The sequence below is a fragment of the Triturus cristatus genome, chromosome 5_2, assembly GCF_964204655.1.
Source record: "Triturus cristatus chromosome 5_2, aTriCri1.1, whole genome shotgun sequence".
In the NCBI taxonomy this organism is placed as follows: Eukaryota; Metazoa; Chordata; class Amphibia; order Caudata; family Salamandridae; genus Triturus; species Triturus cristatus.
The window spans coordinates 620,071,460-620,095,027 of record NC_140588.1 but is presented as its reverse complement, the minus strand read 5'-3'; the positions used below and the strand labels follow the sequence as shown (position 1 = coordinate 620,095,027).

The 23,568-nt window shown below is 43.9% G+C and overlaps 1 protein-coding gene across 7 annotated transcripts in view; it reads left to right on the top strand.

Moving 5' to 3' along the window:
- CENPI (centromere protein I) overlaps positions 1 to 23,568 on the top strand; it is a 708,963-nt gene that overhangs the window by 295,943 nt on the left and 389,452 nt on the right. For all 7 annotated transcript variants that reach the window (XM_085607721.1, XM_085607722.1, XM_085607716.1 and 4 more), the window contains one exon: positions 22,328 to 22,489. In XM_085607721.1, the coding sequence (XP_085463847.1) occupies positions 22,328 to 22,489 (162 nt within the window). The remainder of the gene's footprint in view (positions 1 to 22,327; positions 22,490 to 23,568) is intronic.

Sequence of the window (23,568 nt, the reverse complement as noted above, 5' to 3'; positions counted from 1 at the left end):
GGGCTGGTCACACTGCACCCCACACCCATCCATCACTGGCGTCACGAGTGACGTGGCCCCGTCAATAAAAGAGCCCGAGTGCACGTGCTCGTGGCCAGTTACGATATGATACATGCAGGTGTCTGTGTCCTCATTTCTACACTATGTGGGACTAAGGCCCGACACCACAGCAAGGTATATTAGAAGACGTTTCTTTTTTTAACCACTGCATGGCTAGGTTGAGGAAGAGACCACTGCACTTTGAGTATTGGCATTATTCATTTTGGTATTTCAGCACACAATCCAATGTTCATGATGTATCATGTGGTAAAAGCCTGATTAATTGCATACATCATTCAAATGCATTTTAGTGCTTCTCGCAAGTTGTGAAGTTCAGGGAAATATAGGTTCCACGAACAGCTCGCCAACTGCTTTGAGGGGGCTTCTGCTTATGCATGCAAAGACCGGTTCGCAGATTAAGGTTGAGAAGGGCTTCAAATGTTTCCATTTCGCTTGCCTCGTTATAATTTCAATGAAACTTAATCGGCAAGGACGTTTTTCTGCAAAATCAATGCACAATCTGTGAATTATTCTGTTTTCATGTAATTCGACTGGGTTTTAACAGTTGAGACAACTTGGGTATATATGTTGTATTTAGTTTTTGTAACTTTAATAATTTAAGATATCTCGGAGGCACTGGAAAGAGTTTAGATTTTGTTAATTTCCTTCTTATATCTTTTTTTTATTTTGGCAGTATATTTTCCTTTGCCTGAGAGACCTCCAGCTGTAAATAACTGAGCCTACCCAACTTTTTATTGACTTTTTATTCTAAACATTCTTAAGACTTGACATTCTTTCCTAGAAAAAGCTGATTTTTTTTTGACGAGCATTAAGATTAGATTAAAGTTTGACGCAAACATTTGTCCCAAATAATCTAAGATGATGGAACAGGATGAACATTTTTAAAACTTTTAACACTGTACTCCAAATGTTTAACAAATTGCTGTAATCTGTTACCTATTAGCATTTATATTCGGCCTTCGAAAATCAAAGGGAATTTATGAAGTGCTAATGAACAAATGTTTTGCTGTAGGAGCCGGTGTGAATGCATTGTTGTTCATCCCAGACACATATCGAGTTGTCTGACCTGACCTCTTAATAAGCATCTCGTTTGCAAGTGGCTTACTTTATTGGGACACTCCTACTACTTAATATAATGCTGTGTGACCTTTCAGATAATCCTAGTTAGAGATAATTTGAAAGGAACTGAACCTGGTTAAAAAGATAAACTTAATGTTAATCAGCCGTGCAATAAAATTGAGATGAGGTATCCTCAAAATGTTTCATTTTTCTCAATTTCTTTAATCTTAACATATATTGACTCAGATTGGATTCTCTAATTTTCATGTAATTTAATTTGCTATTCATGTGTTACCAAAGAGTATATTATTTGCCTGTTATCCAAAATCCTATTATTTGAAGGATTTTGAGTTTTGATGGATCCAGTGGTGAGGAAGTAAGCTCGTATGCAATGAATGTCTCTTGCTCTCTTGTTTATGGAAACAAATTACTTTTGTAGAACCTCTGACTTTGGCTAATTGTTTGGGATAAATATTGAAATGTATTGTACTCCAGACTGCCTTATTTTTTGCTACGATGACTTTGATAACGCCTCCTGCTTCTTGGTATGTGACATTTCTACCCCCAGAAAGTGAAGAGCAACCACCAGTCTAGTCAATGTTTATTAATAATCCTAGCTGGCTGATCTAACAAGAATGCACCCATAAGGAAAGATAAAATTCTGCTTTTAGCTAGCACAAATCAAAATTTGATCACACTTGGCTTTTTGGCCTAAATGCTATTGACCTCACACCTCCCTTTACCTCTGACGAGTCTGGTGGCTTAGTGGACTAATGCGTCCACTGTAGGGGCCTGGGTTTGATCTCATGGACACAGGTTCAAATCCCGGTGGGTCCACTCAGCCTTTCATCCTTCTGAGGTCAATAAAATGAGTACCATTGAGTTGGGTAACAAACCTCTGTTATTCAGCACCAAGATACCCTTCTGGGTGAACGTGTGCTTTACAAACACTCCTTATGTTATGTCTGAAGTCAAATAGCTGTCGATTTACTTAGACCCATTGTCTGTCTTTTTATTTATGAGGGGAAAAAATCACCTGATTAATTTTTTATCATATCAAGACTAGCTTATAGAAATTCTATTCTGATACAGCTCTACAAGGCCACCATGGCGCCCTCAAATGTTGTGGTGAACTCTACCCTAGACTTTTGAGACACAGGGTCAAGACTGATTTGCATATGATGGCTGGGTTCAAACTGGAATGGCATGGTGAGCAAAACAACGATGGATTTAGGCCCAGATCTCTGTACTGGGGTGAATGTATGACATTGTTCTGCATTCTGTCCATCAATTGTTGTTTTTGCACTAGACCTTTGTCCAGCACGAACAAAAGGTTAACCACATCACCTTGATCTACAGTGAAATACTGCGACTCCCTGGCAAAACCAGAGCTTGGTTAAACTGGCCTGTATCTCATTAAAACCATACGCCTGCAGAAGTTGGCCTACTTATCCTCTTAAAGCAGTCCAGTGGAAGTAAAAATTATAGTAGAAGAAAGATTGTCAGGCTTGTATCATTAAAGTTAAGATCCACCATGTTGCCAAGCAGTCATTCTTGGGTGTAGCCCCATCTGTCTAAACTCCTGAACTTAAGACATCTAATGGTTAGTGAACCTTTCACAATCCTAGTAAAGACCTACCTATCTTGATCTGTAACTGCTATCTTTTTTGTCATTTTTTTGTAATGTTATTGGATTTTTTGGATAACATAACTCAAACATCAGAGCAATGCAAGACTTTAAAGATGGGTGTCTTGTAGTTATGACTTTAGATAACATTCATTAGTACACATAGGTACATATTGTAATGTGATACATTAATAAGCAATCCAGATGTTGTCAGAGTACAACATGTAGAGCATTGGCTCCAATCCACTGTACTTTTACTTTTTCTAAATTGAGTTGAGGCTAGTCATCGTCCATACTGTATTCTGTTTTACTCAAGCCCCAGTTCCTCATACAATACAAAAGAAGGGCAGCTAGGCTGGAGATGAAGTAGTTTTCTACAGACTATGTTCTCTTCGGCCTGGAGCCTCAGGGCGTTTTTAAATCTCCATTGACCTGACCCATACATTAAGACTGCGATGCACTTCCTCCTATAAACCTCTAGAAAGGGAACAATGAATTTCTTACTGATACAGGAGGCTAAATTGGCCAAAAACACACTACGCAGAAAGTATTTACTAGCCATAGTAACTCATGGGGAGCAAGATCCTAAGGTAACCTCCAAATAAGAAAACTTACAAACTTTTGTGATGGGGTTCTCACCAATCTATAATTGCCTAATTTTAACACTCTAATCAACCTAACTCTATTAGATTCTTGAGCCCCTGAGGCGTCCATTACGGCAAGACTGCTTTATCTGCATAGGTTAGTATTGGGATTGGTATCTTTTTTTATAACTAGGTCATCCACAACCATAGCTGACCGATCATCCTACAAGTCAGTGAGATATAGTAAAAACAATATTGGGGCAAGCACGCACCCTTGCCGTACTCCCCTACCTAAGCTGAATGAGCTGGAGCACTCTCCTTTTTCCCTATATCTGACAACAGCCGATGGGTCATAATGGAGAGTCCTCAAACATCCTAGCAGCCCCAATTCAACCCCACTCCACTCCCTCAAACTTTAATCAAAGATGGTGCGATCACTACCAGGTTTGGCATTGAAGACCCCAGCTAGTATCACATTTAGCCCTTATTTTTAGTTTTAAAGTTGTAAGTAAGACAGTCTGAGAAGTCGAAAAGCTGGGTAAAATTAGGGTTAGTGACGCACGTAAAATAGTAGTTATAAAGATTAAGACACATCAAATAGACTATCTCACGTCAATTGAATGCCTGTATCCAGTCGGAAACCATATTTAACACTTTTATACATCATCCCATTGAGTTTTAATCCAGGTAGAGAGCCGTGCTCATGCACACCCAGCCGGTGAGGGAACTTCAGCGGCTATCAAACAAGAATAGCAACCGAAAATAAACCTCATCAGAAGACCAGGTTTCTTGGAATAGAGCTAATCAAACTCCCTGACAAAGTCCAACCAGGACTGTACCACCTTGTCAATGTCAGCACGGTGCTGCTAGGATATTCACGGATGGCCCGTGCTGCCGCAGATTTCTGCGTAAAGGGCCTATGTTTTGCTTGTGATTTGGGCGAGATATGGGACTGCATGGTTTGTAATTAATGAAACGTGACCAAAGAGCACCCATTGAAGGGTTTAATAATATGGACTGTGTTTTTTATGCCAACAGATATGTGCCTCTCGGATGTCAATTTGGAGATATAATGATTTTGAGATCTAGAACATTTACCATAATGCATCATTTTTGAGTCCGAGTGGTTGGCCTATCACAAGTGCCTTCGGCATAATTAATAGAAAACAGTCCTGTGATTAACAGTTTTTCGGCCATACCCCATGAGTAAGGATTTGCCGAAACGCGTCGGGGGTGGCACTCTTTGTTATCACGTTCTGGCCGAATAAATTTGATGAAATATGCATGCAGCTGAGTGCAGCCTTCTTTCTCCATGGGCATTGGAGGAATGGATATTTGGATTGTTTTCTCTATTTTGGTACTTACCATTATAAAGATATGGTGACGATATTTTTACCATTGATATTTTGGTACTTAGCATTATAAAGATATTTTTGTCTTCGATATTTTGGTCGCGATATTTTTATATCGCAATATTTTTGTATTGCGACACTTAGGGGGTCTAAATTCTGTCAGTGAACCCTGCGGCCATTCTTCAAGTGTACTTCGATTCTGTTGAGACGAGAAATTAATTTGAAGGTCATTGTCCACAGTATCCTTACTCTGTAATTTTGTTAACAAAGTCTGCCTTAAGAATTTCCTAGTCAGTCCCATGTGTGGACAGAGATAAATCAGGGATGATGGTAGCAAATGGCACATTCTCGTGGCTCAGGGTCCCCTTTTCTTTTCCTTTTAGCAGAAGGTGCTGCATTCATCATAGGTGGGCGAATGGGGTAAGTGAGCAAATGGGGGAAGTGATGGTGGCCTCCTGGTCATTTTCACTAGACCCTCCCCCATCAGGAGCAGACACCGTCCTTACAATGGGGCCTTCCCGGGCAGCCTGCACATGATAACCTCAAAGACACAGGGTCCATGGAGGGAGCAGAAAGGGAAAGCTGCCGTTCCTTAATTGAATCTCCTCCAAGGCCCTCCTTCCCTTTTTTTAATTTTTTTTATTTGATGTTCCACATGTACAAATATTCAAAAACAAAAAGAACATAGAATACAGTTGACTATTACAACAACTACTAAAGGAAAAAGAAGGGAAAAAAAAATCAGAAAGATAATCAATTAATGGTAGCCAAATAGCCATACCAAATTTCTTTTTTACGCGTTTTTTTCAGCAAGTAGATACTGATTTCTAGATTATAAAGATTAAATAATTTGGCCCGCCATAGATCAAAACTCGGGGCCTCGGGTTGTAACCAAGCAGTAGCAATAGAAAGTCGCGTTACAGCCGCAATAATGAACACAAAATATCGAAGTTTACAAAGAGGTTGTCCCACAGATAAAACCCCATCGATCCCTAATAAAATCATACTTGAGGAAACGGAGATAGGTTTGCCTAAGATGTAAAACAAAAAACTTTCAATTTGGTTAAAAAGAGGACGTAAAGAGGGGCAGGAAAAGAAAATGTGTACTATATCGGCATTGCCTTCTTGACAACGAAAACATTCCCCAGATTTTGAAGCTTGTAGGGCATTGCCCCATTTCATGATAACCGCAGGAGTGTGATATAAATTAAATACAGTTTTAAAGTGCTGGGCTTTTAACGAAGCAGAATAAAAAAATCTTATGAGCAATACTGATAGAATCTTCAATATGAATAGAGGGTGATGAAAGCCAAGTCCTCCATTTCGCATTTGTTTTATCGAGGTCATCTAATCTAGAATCCAATAATATGTGGTAGATGGAACCTATTCATAATTGAGATCTTACAGCATCTATAATACGAATGGAAACAAGGTGAGAAGTGTGTTTCTGCAAGAAATCCCGAATCTGAAGGAATTTAAAAAATTGGATGTTGACTAAATCAAATTTCTTTTTAAGTTCATCAAAAGAAAGACAAACACCCTCTGTAGAAACGAAAGCCCCTAGCCGTGTAATCCCTTTGGTGCGCCATTGGCGCACTATTGAGTCAAAAAAAATTGGGGGTAACAAATGAGGTGCAGCAAGAGGAGTATAAACTGTGTATTTGGTAATATGAAACATCTTTTTAAGGCTTTTCCAAACAGAAAAAGCGGAGGCAATAATTTTAAAACGTGTGCGTTTGTTATAACTGCCATCAACTTCAATTTGCAAACAATTCTTAGCAAAACAACCAAGAGCCATCTGGTAGATAGTAGGGGCTTCTGCAGGATTACTAGCTTCTTCCCCGGTAAGAAGGATGCGCATCTTCAAGAGTTAACATGACATTTGATATAACGCAAAATCAGGGACAGCCCAGCCACCACGAGCAAATGGTAGCCTCATCAAACGAGAGGCTCTTCGAATCTTTCCAGGAGCCCACAGGTATTTTTCACATACTGACTGAAGCTGCCGAATCTGAGGCTTTGTGACTAGTAAGGGGACAGCACGAAAGAAATAAAGTACTCTTGGTAAAATAACCATTTTTAGCAGGTTGGACCTGCCCACAAGAGTAAGATGGGGAGACTGCCAAGAATCCAAGGTAGACTTAGTTTTATCCAAGATATCATTCCAGTTAACTGAAATCATGTCGTCCAAATTAGATCGAATCTTGATGCCAAGGTACACCACTTCCTCCTCTACCCTGGGATCGGATGCTATGGCTGGATTCGTACAGAGGCATTGAGTCTTGGCAGTATTTAACTTATAACCAGAATATCTACCAAAGGAGTCGGCAAGCTGTTCGATAACCGGCAAGGCAGTATCAAGGTTGGAGGTAACCACAGTGATATCGTCCGCAAAAACAATATAGGGCAAATTCTGAACAACAAAAGGGGGGATCTGGGTGTTTAGTTCCAGCATTTTCACAAGGGGATTAATATAAAACGCAAAAAGAAGAGGAGAGCAGGGACAACCCTGACGAGTCCCCCTACAGATCTGAACCACCTCCGATTTAATTCACATTGCACATATCTTCGCAGTGGGAGCCTGATAGAAGACCTGAAGACCACGGATGAAACCACCCCCAAACGCACCATTATCTCCCAGAGAAAACTCCATGCAACCCGCTCAAAAGCCTTCTCGGCGTCTAGCAGGACGAGACCCAAAGACCTGGACTCGACCTGCGCGACGTCGAAGAGCAACAACCCGGCCAACATGGTCAACTGTACCCCTACCAGGAACAAACCCATGCTGCTGCGATGAAACCAATCCAGCGACGAGCAGGGCCATTCGATTGGCAAGGAGTTTGGCATACAATTTACCTTCGCAATTAACCAGAGAGATGGGACGATAGGATCCCGGCTGGTCAGGAGGCTTCCCCTTTTTAGGAAATATAACGATATGCGCTTCGTCCCAAGATTGAGGTGGGGATCCCTGTCTAGCCGCCTCAAAAGTATTCAACATATCCTGTCGCAGTTCATAGAAAAATACCCTATAAACCTCCATAGGGAGGGTATCTGGCCCAGCAGCCTTGCCCGAAGGCATTTTAAGTAATGCCTGATCAATTTCCTCAGAAGTGAACGGCATATCCATTTTCTCTACATCTACAGGATCCAGCTGTTCCCAAGTCAATGCAGGTAGCCCCAGATCCAGAGGAAGGTCACCGATCTTCGGTTGGCTATATAACTCCGAATATAAGTGGTGAAACACCTTCATAATAGTCTTGGGATCGTAAACTAATGTACCTTGAGCATAATAGATAGCATTAATCTTTGAAGCCTGACTTTTGGCACTTATTCTTTGGGCTAAGAATCTCCCCGAGGATTCACCGAATTCATAGAACCATCTCCGGTAAAGATGATGTTTAAGTGCGATTTCCTGGGCCCATACAAGGTTAATATTAGCCTTGCACTGGGCAAGCTTTGCTAGGCTTTCCTTAGGATCCACTGCTGCCCGTAGCTGGGTAGTGAGGTCCAATTCAGCGTTCCGTAGATGAGAAAAAAGCTCTAGCATTTTTTGTTTAAGTGACTTTTGAACAGATATTCCATAGCTAAGAACCTCACCCCGAAAACAGGCCTTAAAAGCATCCCATACACCCGCGGGGGAGGCAGAGCCACGATTGCACAGAAAAAAGTTCTGAATCCATTTTTTCATATGACCCAAGAAAAGAGGATCATATAGCAGTTTCCTGTCGAAGGAGAAGGCCTTAACACCTCTAGAGATAGCAACATTATGAAGGGAAATGACTAAGGGAGCATGGTCAGACAATCTCGAAGATTTGAATTTGAGTGCTGGGAACCCAAGCAACAGGTACAAAAAAATAGTCTAAACAAAATAGTTTACTATGAGGTGGAGAAAAAAAAGTATACCCAGGATCTTGCGGATGAATCATGTTCCAGACATCCGCCAACCCATGATCGTCCATTAAATTGTGAAGAGCTTGAAAAACTTTGGGTTTACGACCCTTATAGACAAACGAGGAAGAGCAAGCCCAATCACCAGATAAATGAATATTCAGATCTCCACAGAGTATTAGTGGAGTGGGCCAAAGAGCAAGTTCCCCATTTAGATAATTAAAAATATCCGGTTCATCTGAATTGGAGCCGTATATAGTACATAGGGTAAATCTTGTCTCCCCCACTAAACATTCAAGAATTGCCCACCGGCCATGGATATCTAACAAAGAACACCCTGAGAGGACTAGAGAGGGTCGTGCTAAAGTAGCCACCCCTCGCGTCGTATCAGATTGTTTAGAGGTAGCCAGTGTGGTATATCTCAGATCAGCTAATTTCTGCCTGGAAGACCAAGAAATATGCGTCTCCTGCATACAGATAACATCCGGATTAATAACTTTTAATTCAGCCTGAATCTTCTTGCTCTTATCATAGTTATTGACGCCACAGACATTATATGTACCTATTCTTATCCTCGCATCAGCCATAATCCAGCGTGTAATAAATTACCAATAAATTTAAGCCTTTTCATAAAAAAACTGATAAACAAAGACCGAAAGAAAATACAAATCTGAAAGTGTACTGTTTTTTTGTTTATATACCCCCCCTGGACCCTCCCCCTTCGACCACCCCCACCACACGCGGCCTCCCTACGGGCCCCCCCCCCCCCACACCTTCCCTTTTCTAAGGCAATGGGACCTAGGTCCCTGTGATGGGAAGCTGGTGACGCTCCCTGCGGTGCCCCCCCCCCCAGATAAATCAACATAACATACAAAAAAAAGACCACCTACGGAGAGAACCTATTTGTATGCCCAGCTTGTGCCATTCCTACTTCAAGAGCCAGCCTTAAGTGAATATAAGTATTCTTTGGCCTGAACTTCAGAAGAAAAAAAACTTATTCTGGCCCTGATACACAATTTTTTACTTTGCGTGATTAAGAAGAAATGCTTGACCCCCCTTAGCTTGAAAGAGAGGTATTAGTTGGCGGAGCTGCCACCTCCGGACAACTGTCTCATGGCAAAAGTCAGGCCTAACAAAAAAATTAACCCCTTTGGCAGATCTCTTCTGGTTAGGTCTAGCTAGATCATAGACTGCTTCTCGTGCAAGAAAATTATTTATAGAAATCAAAATGGCCCGGGAGTAGGGAGTCTTTAGTCCAGGACGAGCAGCTTGCGGTTTGCTATGGAAGGGAAAACGGTGGGCTCTCTGGATCTCAACCTCCCAGTCCCAGTGGGAGAGTTCGGGGAAAGCCTCTACAAACAACTGGATGACAAATTGTCTCGTATCACCCCCTTCCATCCCCTCTGGAATACCCAAAATCCGTAAATTATTAAGTCTCATCTGGTTTTCCAATTCAGATAGTTTCCAGGAGACCTCTTCTTTTTGGGTCCTTAACTCGTTGACTACTCCTCTCTGTATTGCTACTTCGTCCTCCAAGATAGATATGCGAGATTCTTTCTCCCCTACTCTGGTGCCGATTTCAGAGCATGTCTTGCTTATGCATCTAATTGCGTTTTGCAACTTGCGGCAAGCCCCCTGCATTCTGGCATTCTCAAGTCTAGACTCAGGCCTGTGTGAAAGCATTGTGTCATAAATCATTTCCAAGGTGATCGGTTTTATAGGATCTGAAGAGTTGACGGTGGCTGAGATCCCCTCCATCCCGTCCTTCCCGATTGTCAGTGGGTGTGTGGTTGAGAACGAATAGTCCCAGGCCAGATTCTCCACCAGAGAGTCAGAGGTGTTGGTGACTGGTGCGGAGCTTACAGGCAATTCCGGTCTGCTTGAAGACTTGATTTTCCGGACTGTACCATCAAGTGGAGCCGAGTTCATATAACCACCCATCAAGCAATCATCGATCTCGCCCTGACTAGCAGATCCAGCCTCATACTCCGCCCAGTCTCTGCTAGTAGCGTCATAGTCATCGTCATCAGTGGTCGATGATGCATCTGAGAGGGAAAAAAAGTTATCCAGCGCGTCGTTATCGTGATTGGGCTCAGTTCTTCCAGTGTCATTAACCACTGGACCTCCCCCACTAGCCCCAATCAGAGGCTCGACCTCAAGGATAACCTCTGGCGCCTCTATAGCCCCACCAGCAAGGGAAGAAGGAATAATAGGGATAGTGGGGACTACGAATCCCATAATGCATCCTGCAGATTGACAATCCGCCGTTAGCTCAGAAGCTGCGATGTCCTTGGGGATTTGTACCCCCCCACACTTGTATTGTATTGTATTGCATAAAATTCTTCTATAGCGCTTTCTGTCACCCTACGGGTATCCTGGCGCTAAGAGACTATAGAAAAACCTGAGACAGTAGGAACGTTCGCCGTTGTGCCAAGAATGTTACACTCTAATCTCTGCCAAAGAGCCATGTTTTAAGATTTTTCCTAAAATTCAGCAATGATTTGGCTTGGCGTAGATCTTGGGGGATTTGATTCCAAAGGCGGGCTGCCGCCGTACTGAAGGCCCTGCCTCCCGTCTTGGTGTGTTTAACTCTGGTAACCACTGCCAAACTTTGGCTGGTGGACCGAAGAAGTCTCTTTGGTTCGTACCATGAGAATCTGTCGCACAGAGGAGGAGGACCAATGTTATGGAGGGCTCTATACACCATGACCAGAGATTTAAACTCGATCCTTTTATTGATCGGGAGCCAGTGAAGGTCCCTCAATGCCAATGTTGTTGAGGAGTCACGTTGTCTTCCCAAGGCCAGTTTGGCTGCGGCGGACTGTATTCTTTGCAGTCCCTGTACAGAGTACCGAGGGGCACCCAGGAACAGTGAATTACAGTAATCGAGCCTACTTAGGATCACGCTCTGAACCACCAGAGATCTGGTCTCAATAGGGAGGAGCGGGAGAATTTGACGCAAAGCTCTTAATAGGGCAATACAGGTGCCTATGGTCTTGTTCGCCTGAGATTGCAGCTGGAGATCTTCATCCATCATAACCCCCAGGTTACGGACTGTTTTTACTGGCAGTGTCGGGGCGTCTTCCGGCAAGAGTCGGAACTCCCCCAAGAGATGTTTAGGCAGTCTCGCTGCACTGCACAGCACAGCACAGCACTCTTGGCCAAGAGAGTGATTCAGTTGATTGCCAATCAGGGGAGGGTTTGAGGACACCTCCAGAGGAAGCCGGGTACTGGTAATTTTAGATACACTTTGCGTCGAGCTCTTCAGAGAGCGTTTTGCAAACAGGGGGGCAGTATTCTTAACTAAGTTTGCAGAGACAACAGGGGTCTTACCAGCCGATGTCTTCGTAAAGTCTGTTAGGCCGTTTTCAGAGGGAGATTTCTGCGTCTTCGGGAGCCCCCCGGGATTTCCAGAAATGTCAATACCAGTTGTAGGCTGAGCATTACAGAGCTTATTACTCCTGGCAGAAGCCTTGACGATCGGTTTAGGCGGCATCTTTCCATAGGTCTCCTGAAGATTGCCGAAAGCCACGGAGACAGTAGCGACGAAAAAACGTTGAGCGGAGAGGCGAAGAACACCGACAACTCCGAGACGCCAATTGTTTCTGTGCGTTGAAATCAACAGGGATGCAGCTGCGAGCCAGATCATCTCCAAGGAGCTATGAACAGTATCACCTCCTAAACACAGGTAATCGATAAAATCCGCATCTTGCTGCCAAAAAGTCAGTCCTCTGTAGCAATATCAGTGGGAGAACACCAACAGCAGGGAGAGTTCAACCCAGCTCACTCGACCCAAGCATCGGCCGCCATCTTGCCTCCCCCTTCTTCATCCACCCAAGGTCCTCCTTCCCACTGCATTGCCAGTGTTCGATTTGCTGACAAGTTTCCGCTTTCCCATGATAGATGCAGGATACTCAAGTGCCAAGAAGTTTAAGAAGCAAGGATAATAACCCAACACCTATGCCTATTGGGCAAAGTTAACAGGCAGTTAAAAGAAGGGTAGCCCATCCCTCAATTATCAAATACCCTGTGTCAACAGCGATGCCTTGTTATCTAGCAGTCTCTCTACTCCATAATTAGAAAACAAATCTTTTGTTCTCCATCCGTTTACTTCACCTGCATAGTTGTAGATAATTGCAGATAAGACTCCACTGCTATTTTACAGTCACTTAGGCAGCAAACACATTCCCGTCAATCTGTGTTTACAAATAGCAGTACTTATTGTATGAGGTACTGCCTTAAAGCCAATGGGTTATCACTGTTTCGATGTGCCACACACATCAAACAATCAACCCCCCACCCCTGCTTTTGACCTCACCACTTACTACTGTATCTCGCCACAGCTGTCTTGGCGATCTTAGTATTTTTCACCCCTGAGGGCTCAACCTCAGTTTCTTTGTCCCTATGGTTAATACATTCTCATTCGTCTCTGGGACACTATTCAGCCAGGGGAGACATCTTTACTTCCCTCAGTGCTTTCAGGGAGCTGCCTGCTAAGCCACAACCAACTGTAGCCTTGAGGGATGGATTATGGTGGCCGGCTGAAATCGGGCAGCTTCCGAACCCAGTAGAGAAGGCCAAAAACCTTGGGGTGCTGATTGACAGCAAACTCACTCCCAACAAACCAACACCACAGTTTCAGCCTCATTCTACTTCTTAAAGAAACTTAAGAAGGTAATGCCCTATATTCCCCCAGATCTCAGGATAACTGGATTAATGACTTTAGTGCTATCAAAATTGGACTATTGTAACGGCCTCTACCTTGGATTACAGAAACATCTGAAAACTCCAAATGGTGCAGAATGCTGCGGGCAGGTTTTTACTGAACGTACCCAAGTATCAATCAATCAAAGAGGAGATCCAGAAACTTCACTGGTTGACAGTGGCACAACGTATTACGTTTAAGGCACTTTTCCTAGCTTACAAAGCATTGAATATTATAGGACCTAAACCTTTGAAAAACCTCTTCTCCTGGTACCACCCAGGCAGACAGTTAAGGGCTACTAATGCCAGGTTAATGTTGGTACCAAGGATTGAAACCTCGAGCTGGGGAGGTCAAGGTATAGGCTACTGTGCGGCCAAACTATGGAATACACTCCTGGCACATAAGAGAGATGCAAACTCCCTTATCTCTTTTAGAAAAGAATTGAAAACGTGGTTATTTTTAAACTAATCCATCTCCCCTCCCCCACCCACCCAATCACCCACCCACCCATTTCAATCAGGGTTTACGGTCCGGTTCAGCACCAAGACACCTTAGAGTATTCGCTCGCTTTAAAAATCAATTTAACTTAACATAACACTGCTTTGCTTGAAGAACACCCTGTTGCGGCCGTGCGGTCTAGTTGCCATACTGCTGATCACTTCATGGAGCTCCAGATATTCAGCATTTTGCTGAAAACTATGCTACACTTTTCCTCTGCGTCTCTCCTTCGGTGCCCCTCATCGCCTCTCCCAGCGTCTTCTGGCATCTTCCCGGTGTACCTTGGGTTAATATTTCATTTTCTAAGCAGTCATGGACCCTCTGAGCAGGCTTGAAGTACCCCCATGAGTCTCCAGACCACAGGTAAAGAAGCTCTGGCATAGGACCACTGTTTTAACGCGCAGCCACTTCTCTTTCATTCACTCAGTGAGCTTATGCCCATGGCTGAATATACCAATTATTGCTGTTGATGGCTGTTTGACCTGACCCTCTCACAGTCCCCTTCAAACATTCCCCCCCCCCCCTTTTGCTTAATTTGCTTTTGTTGGCCTTAGGACTCTGCACTTAAAGTGCTTGTTCTCGCTCCCTAAAACATGTTAGATTGACTTATACCGAATTGGCATATTTCATTTACTTGCAAGTCCCTAGTAAAGTGATACTACATGTACCCAGACCCTATAAGTTAAATGTTACTAGTGTGCCTGCATCACTGATTGTGCCATGCACTTAAGTAACCCTTTAACCATGTTGCAAGCCTGCCTTTGCAGCATGTGTGTGCACAGTTTTAAACTGTCATGTCGACCTGGTAAAGTATACTTTTTCTCAGACCCAAACCTTCCTCTTTTATACATATAAATCACCCCTAAGGTAGGCCCTGGACATCCCCAAGGGCAGTGTGCAGTGTAGTTAAAAAGGACATGTTCTTTTAAGTTTTACATGTTCTGGTAGTGAAAACTCCATTTGTTTTACACTACTGCAAGGCCCATCTCTTTCATAGCCTAACATTGAAATTGCCTTATTATTATCATTTCCAAAGGGGAAGAGGTAACCAGTTCCTGTTTTGTGTCTTTGGAATTGGGTGCTAAACTGTATTCAGTGGTGAAGTCTGGTTTTTATCATCATTTTATAAATGCCACTTTTAGAAAGTTAGCATTTTCTATCCTTCGCCCTTTCGCGCCTATAGCCTGGCCTGGGTCACATGACGAGGTGTAACTGACCGACTTTTTGTGAATTCCTCTGTGACACAATGGACTGATTAGCTGATTAGGTGTGCCTGAGTGGGCCATCTGCTGGCAGGATGGGGGGGGTGGAGCTGAGCACAGCCGCACTTACACCTGAATAACCTGTGCTTTGCCTTCACACAAAGAGCCTAACAACCCTGCTTTGTCACTTCAACCAGCCTGGAGCCAAGGCAGAGAAGGCAGGAAATTCCATGCACTTCAAAGCCAATGTCTAGAACCCTCTTCCACTTTCCAGAGCCAGGGCACCAGTGTATAAGTTAAGGACCTCAGACGCCAGATCTTCAGTACATTTCTGGACCTGAGGATGCTCTGCTAGGAAGAAGGGCTGCTGTACTGCTACAGGACTGCCACTCTGCTGGACTGCTGCCCTACAAGGAACTGCTGCTCTTCTGTGCTGACCTGCTGCCCTCTTGTCTGGGGAAAAAGAACTGGACCTGCAACTCCATCTTGAACCCAGAACCCCAGAGTGACTCAAAGGGCTAATCTGCTGGCCTCCTGAGGCCCCTAAGTGATGCTCTCAGGTCCTGGACCCTTGGTGTGGCTCTCAAGCTCTTGAAATCCAGCTTTTGGGCACTTTGCAAGCGTGAACGGGCCCATTCGCACTAAAACCATGCTGCTCATCACAAAATTCAACACAGACGTCCGCCAGCCAATTACTTTGCACAGCGGGCATCGTTTGCCCATGGAGTGCCTGTTCTTGACCCCCAGCCTGCTCTTTGCACTACATTGCCTGCTACCTGTTCCACGCCGCCTGCAACACGCAATGCTCTCCTTGCTCCTCACAACCCTCTCCAATGCGAACTGAACTTTCTGCACAAAACGTGAAGGTAAAACTTCAGCTGGACTAATCTTCGACTGTAGATGACCCATGCTTCATGGAAGTCAGCCTGGACTTTTGCCTTTGACCAGATAGGCGTGGTTGGCGCTTTCTGTTTCTAGGTGCTATTTTACAGTTTATTCTTTAAAAATTCATAACTCCGTTTGTACTGTTTGGATTTTTTTCATTTGGGCCTTTTTTATTCATTAAATTACGCTCTATTTTTCTAACTGAATATGGGATTATTTTTGTGTGGCATTTTCAATGTTTTACTGTTTGAAGGGATACACAAATACTTTGCACTTTGCCACAGTGTTAAGCCTGACTGCTCTGTGCCAAGCTACCAGAGGGTTGAGCATGGGTTAATTTAGGGTTTGCTTGTTTCTGACCCTAACTAAGATTGTAGTTGCTGCTTGTCCAGGGCTTACACATCAGTCAACCAGTCACACAGTTTCTAACAATCTACATTTGTGTGATTTGGTGTGGGTACATCTGTTGTGTAGAATGGCTACTTGGCGGATTCTGGTAGTGGTAGGTTGTGAGCTGGAGAAAATAGTCTCCAAACCTCAGTCCAGTATGATTAAAGTGTATGACTCTCATAGAATACGCATTAGATCACTGCATGTGTGCCTCTTCAATAGCGTGAGTGAGCAAGCAGTGATACTCTGGGGGGGGACAAATTATATAGTTCTGTGAAATACAGGAATTTAAGTTTGCCTCCCTAAGATAACTATCTTGAGGCGTGACCATATTAGACCAGTCCCTTTTAGAGTATTCCCGAACCAAAGACCTTTGCCAATGAAAGCGTAAGTTCTGTTCTACCAGTTTCGAGTTTAGGTAATCTATCAATAGCCATATGCACCTGTGATTACTCCCCAAGTAGCCTCAATTTCAAGATATTGTCTGTTTGGCAAGACGGGCAGTCTCCTCGGCGTGGCAACTGCCCATAATTCTACGTGCACACTTAGGCTAGACTAAATTCTTCTCTGAGAGCCTGACAAGTTTCGATTTTACCCTTTTTAGATCTCGCCTGGCGTGGGCTGCGCACATGCGCAGTTTCGCTGGCGAGTTTGAATGATTTGGGGTATTTTCTGTAAAGGGCATTAAGCCCCGCCCCTCTTTTCCATTGGCCGGCGTCACCGTCGCAAAAGCTTTCTTATCTTTATGGGGCGATGTGTTTCAAACACATAGCCCCATAAAGACAGGAAAGCTTTTGCGACGCAAGGAAGTGAAAGCGGACCACCATGCTTGTTTGACCTATATAAGCAGGAACTTTTAGATAGCTCGGGGGGTTAATCTGTAGCTGCATCATCCAGTGAGTAGTTACAAGACCAACTATATGGAATGCAAGAGATTCCGAAAAAAATCCAAGGTCCGATGAATGCACTAAAGCCAATTAAATGGTTTTCACCAACGGCTGACCAGGGACTATATTGAAATAGTGATGGGAAGTGAAAAGTTTTACAATGTGCAAATCCGAACAAGTTATATCCTCTAAGAGGTATCACAGGCTATTTATATAGCTCTTGCTTGCAGCAGTTGGGCATCTAGGCTCATGACAATTATTGAAAACTTTACGGACATACAGAATAGAAATGATTTCCATAGAACAGTAGGACAACTATGCATGCGCCAGGCAGGATGAACTGCTTGTTTATTTTGAGAGGCAGAGAGTACCTGCACTTCTATTTTTCCATTTAAAGCACTGCTGGTATCCAGTGAAGTGCTGTTGTTACCATTCCCATCAGGCACTATGACCCCGCCATGATGTCCCCGGCTCCTCACTGGTGTGGGGTGATGACGAACAGCGCTGTGGTGGTTCGGGAGTTCCCCGGGGCATGTTGCTAGTGCAGGACCGGTCTCCCAATCTTGTTTGCAGAGTCACCGTGTGTGCAGCGCCGCCTCGGAGATATGCACAGTCAGCATTTACTCTCCAGTGCTCTCGGCTGACCCTGGCGGAGTCTGACCAGCCGACCCGAGCGTGGTGCAGCGCTTCACCCCCTTCCTGGTGCACAAAGCCGGTGCCGGCGCCTCCACGGGGCCATAAAAACCGTCGGGGCTTGTGAACCGCTCTTTAGAGCAGACAAAAGGCTGGTGTAATAATATGGTGGGATGTGTCGGCCTGCGTAGCTGGGCCTGGTGAAAGGAGAGTCTGTGTGCTGGGGAGGAGATCCCCACCCCCACACACACACTCCCCCGGGGGAGCTCTCCGCGGGGTGATCTCTGCAGATAACACCGGGGAGGGGTTATTAGCGGGGAGTGCCCAGAGTAGACCGACCCGACCTGCACGCTGTCAGTTATTGCCACACCGCAGGGCCGCTACTCTTGACTGTGCCACGGGCACCCCGTCCCGCTCTCCTCTGTGAAATGGTAACAATAATGTTACAGAGATCTGAATAGCGCTCTGCTGCAGCTAGAGTGGCCTTGCAGCGCTATTCAAGTTCAGGCACCTTTACTCCCTGATCTCTAGGATAGCACAACCTCCAGACTGTTTTCTGTTTTATTGGGAGGCTCAACAGCAGCGTTGTGGGTGTAATTAATTAGGCGGACTTGGAGCACTTGTTTCGTTGTGTAACTGTTGGAGGTGTTCGCAGGGCCTGAACAGGAAACAATAGCACCCCTCCCCCCTTCCCTGCGAGACAGATGCCAGCAGTGGACCCGGGCTTTCAAAAACTGGTTGGCATACCATCCCTCCGCCCCCTTCCCAAAATGTCTGACAAAAGAAATAACCGCCCGGGAGTGGGGGCGTCACCAATTCATCCATCTGGGGAGCGTAATATGTGCGCTGTTAGGATTGAAGTATGTATCTTTGGTAATGCGGCATAATGCCTCCTCTAAATTTTAACGAGACATGCGTATGAAGGCACTACAGCCCTGCACACAGCTACCGACTGCTGTATAAACTGCAATGCAGCGGGCAAAGAAAGGCGCTATTGTGTCATAGATGCGGGCCTGTAAAGGTTTTTAAGCAAGTCCGCTAGATTTGAACGCTCTTCTTAGGCCCTTATGTCGGTGAGGGTTCAGGGTGTGATTACTCACACTGAAATCCCTGGTGTCTGGCACAGAGGCTATGGTCGGCGTTGGCCTGTGTGTCTCATGTTGCACAGCTACACAAGCAGCGCGCTACTTACTTCTTTCACTAACTTAATCCCGGAGTATATATCTTTATGATATTATTATGCACAATCTGGTGTGCAGAGGCGTAACAGCGATTTGTTACCTGGGCGTCTTGTGCTGAACACAGTGTCATTTTAATGCCTATATAAACCAGCACTGGCATAGCCAATAGGTCTAGCTTTTGGGACCTTCTAAGTATTTAGTTATACAGCACAATATTCTTGGTGCAACAACAACTGTTGCATGGCTAAACACTTAAAAGGTCCCAAAGACGAAACCTATTGGCTATGCCAATGCTTGTTATGTATTGTCTACTTGTAAGATTCTTCTGTAGCTCTATTGTACCCTACAGCCACATATGTGGATACATGCATTTTTCCATACTGCACCACGGGTGTGTAATCTCAGATGTATGTGACTGAGGGAACCTGATGCTTTGGCTTAATTATATGCTACCTACAGCATCTAACTATTCAGGTTGATCCTGCTTTGTAGAGTTCTCTTTGGAAGCCATCTCTCCCAGGGGCTCTACATGTATGCATGTTTTTGATAGCTCCAAAAATGTATTCTAGAATAACTTCTCCCTCGGTTATGGACCTCCCTTCTTGAGTCCAGGATGGTATTTTAAGTTGTCGTAGGAAGTTTTTTAACAGCGGTAGTGTCCATAATTTCTGAAATATGCAGGCTTCCAGTGATTCATGCAAATATCTCTGCTATATCAATCGAATGGGGAAAAAACTGTCCCATTGTATTTCATATAGTTTGGATTTCTAGTTGGTAATTTCCTTTCGTGAAGTTCAAAGGCCAATTGCCCTGCTGCCACTTTAGTTTTATCAATGCCAGTTATACTTTGGTGGAGAAAATAGTTGAGGGCACATTTTCTGATTCCAGTTGTCTGCAGTGTTTGGGTTTGGTGAAATGTGTACGACGTAGTCAGGTGTTTGACTGATTCCTTTAGTCTGGCCTCTTCTGATGTTGTCTTGCAGTGCTCTGTCACTGAGTCCTGTATCATTAATCCCATCCAGGTGTCTCTCCCGACTGCCCAAAGGAGCTGGAATGATGTGGCTGAGCATTCATTTGTCACATTAAAACACCTCGTTGATATGCATGGTGATAGTCCTTCTCAGACTTACACTGGGTATACGATCTCCATCTACCTTCAGCTCTATCATGCACACATGCACATGTGACTGACTTGGTGGAGCTCCTGGACTTTAGTCCTCTGGCGGCAAAAAAACTGATGGATGAACTAAATGAGCACAAGATAATGTACATTTATCGTTCAGTAGTTATAAGTACCCCAGACTCATTAACCATTTGTCTGGCTTGGGAATGTTATCTGAGGCCGATTGGACTGGAGGGGGTGTCTGCATCCCCATGAGTTGGCCATCACATCAGTTTCAACATATCCAACTAAAATATCTGCATCGCACCTAACTCACCCGGGAGAGGTTGTGGCAATTTGGTGCCTTAGATGTACCTCCAAATTGGGCACCCTATCCATACAGTACGGAGCTGCAGGATGATTGTCCCTTTCTGGGAAGTGGTGCTAACCTCTGTGAACAAAGTCCAGCTAGACGTTGCCCTCAGACCCCGGGATGACCATCTAACATATTAATGTTGATCTAGATTCCAGTAATTTAAAGATGGCGGTGCTGTGTTTGGGGCTCCTCGTAGCTAAAAGATCATGCTAAGCACTGGATGGAAACTCCCCAACCCACACACTTGAAGGGAAAAGAGATAAGGCCAGTGCATGTCCATAGTCACCTTGGCTAGAAGGTGCCCATTATAGAATCTGGAATCATTGGTATTGCTTTCGTAGGATTGTCTTGGACCCTTATGAATCCTAAGCCCTGGTCAGTTGACACTGAAGTATTTGCTTATAGAAATGGGAAGAAAACATCAACCGTTCTCTTTATGTGACTTTGAAAAATTATAAAATTCGATTTATTTTAAATAAAATAGTACCATTCTTTACCAGTATGTACTTCACTTCAAAACTTTGAAAGGTCAACTGTGTTAAAAGGTTGCTATTTTTTTTTAGTTTCTCAAAACATGACTTTCCAAAAGGTCTTGAAGGGGGGAGGGGGGAGGCGTAAATAAAAACACCAGTATTACAGCGCAGTCTACTAGTTCGGTAAAAACACAGCAACATCGTTGAAAGTGATTCGTATTTTCGAAGAGGACGCCCAACTAATCCAGAGTTGAAATGTGCCGCAGCACAATGGCGCAAACTAACACTAAGGCCAGCAGACTGTTGCTATATTGAAGTTGACAGAAATCATCTTCAAGAACAATGCACTGCAAGTATCTATGGATTTCGCCATACTTGTCTAGTCACTCTACAGAAAATCTGGAATTGGCTCTGGAGCGTGAAGCGGAGGGCTCATGCAGGGGACAGTATATGACGAGCTGCACCTGTCATTTGATTAAGTCGCATTATCTGCAGTAGTTGGAAGTAGCCCCCGTGTCACAACTCTTACCCCCTTAGACTTAATCTACTTCCTATTTATTTAAAAAAGAAGTCTGGCAGTGCCTCTATATTTACGTATGAACTGCTCTTCAATATGGTATAGATTCTGGATGTGCTATGGCCACAAGTTTTTATAGCTTAAAACAAAAGTACAATTTCCTTGCCCCTGGATTGACACTGATGGGTGGAAAGGGGTCAAATGTCCAGTATATTGCCATTTCATTTTGATTCACAAGGGCAACACAGGGCATTCATCACAGCCTGTGATTTTAGTAAAATTGTGTTACTGGGCTCAAGTAGACTTTCCGCTCATTTCATTCACCCACCACCTTGTTTCTCATTTATAGTCTGCTGAGATGAGTGAGGTGGTTATTCAATTCTTTGTTTAAAACACACATTTTATTAGCACTAACATTACTACATTGCAGTAACCTACAAGACAGTTGAATATTTATTTCCATAGCCATCTCAACCTCATTGTAGCAAGGGAGAGAGCTAGTCGTGATGCATCTGTGGGCCTATGGAAGAATATGCAAGTTCAGGTTGTACGATTGAAATGTAGGATGCAGAACAAATCTAGATTTAAATACTTCACTAGAGATGTCAGTAGTGCTGACATTACAGCCACTCATAAAACTAGCATCCCCACTGCAGCCCTTTATTTTTCATAATGCACATACTGCTTGTAAAGAGGCTTGTCATATTCCTACAATAGAGTATGGGGTAGCTTGAAGTCTGAGAATGATTGACCCGCGGGGATAAGTGTAACACGCTGGAATTATTAGGAAAATCAACCCATGAGGACTCAACTCGCACAGATCTATTAAGCTATTAACCATTGTTATTGAAATGTATTTATCTAATTTTACACAATTTATACGAAAACGAAATTGTATTTGTTTCCAGAAATGGAATGCCAACATGAGCCTAACTATTTGTAATAGTGAACAAGAGGTGAGTAGGAAGGAAAAAAAGCCTACTTGGATGCTCCAAGAACAGAATGAAGCCTTTCCAGTGGAGCAGCTGCAGAGCTTCAGTCAGCTGTTGCAGAATATACACAATTTAGAGGTGAGTGAGCCAATAATGCTACAGTGTTGGTTTATTTTCTTATTACACATCCTGTAGTATGTGGACCAAAGTATTGCATTTCTATCTTGAGAAGACCAGGCCGTCAATATGGAAGAGACAAATTGCATCTCCTATCCGTCCTCCCTAACTTCCTTGCCTTTTGCAGTAGTAGAGCTGCTCTTAAATTGCTTGATCAGTACAGATAAGTTAAAGCATGGCATAGTGATAAGTTTTATGTAAATAAATGTAATACCATATTAGAATGGGAGACATTCCTGTTTGCACCCATACTCTCACTGCTCAAGCAGGGGCTGTTTTGACTTTATGGCCCCTATGCACAGAATGTTGTGATGCCCTATGCTGTTTCTGCCATTTTTTGTCGAGTATAGGGCTGGTGCGGAGGTGACCTATGGCTGTGAAACATGGGCATTGGAGGATGGGTCCATATTTTGTACCTCTGTGTTTAGGTGTGTCCCACAGATGCTTCCATCACCAAACTTAACCAGATGAATGGCTCCTTCATGAGGTTGGGGTGAAGATCTGACGATACTAGGAGCATAGCAAGTCACTTTTACTTGACCCCCTTTATCAGCCTTGCACTTAGTTTCCTTCTTGCCAGAGGAGCAGTTGAATACATGCCCAAGCTCTTTGCTGTGGTTTCCACTACATCCTCCTGTTAAATTTTGGATTTCACTTTCCCCCCCTGTGCCTTGTGTCCCTGATACCATTGCAGAATTGGTTCCACTTTTGCGGTTTGCTCCACAACAGAATGCTCAATTCTGCTGTAATAGTGGAGGGACTGCGAGTCTGCCTCACCCATAGTGGGGAAGGGTTACCTCTTCTCCACCTGTCTGCGAGAGGATTTCAGTTGGTGACTGAATAGTCATTTGTACACAAGCATTTGTTACCTGTCCAGTTGGAGCGGAGATTACTGCCCATCTCAAGAAAAGCCATTCAGTTTTCCATACTTTGGGAATGACGTGGTATGTGTTTTGGATTTAAACATCCACAATGGTTGTGATGAAACCAGAGTGGCAATCATTCAGTCACAAAAGTTTGACATCAATATTTGATCAGTC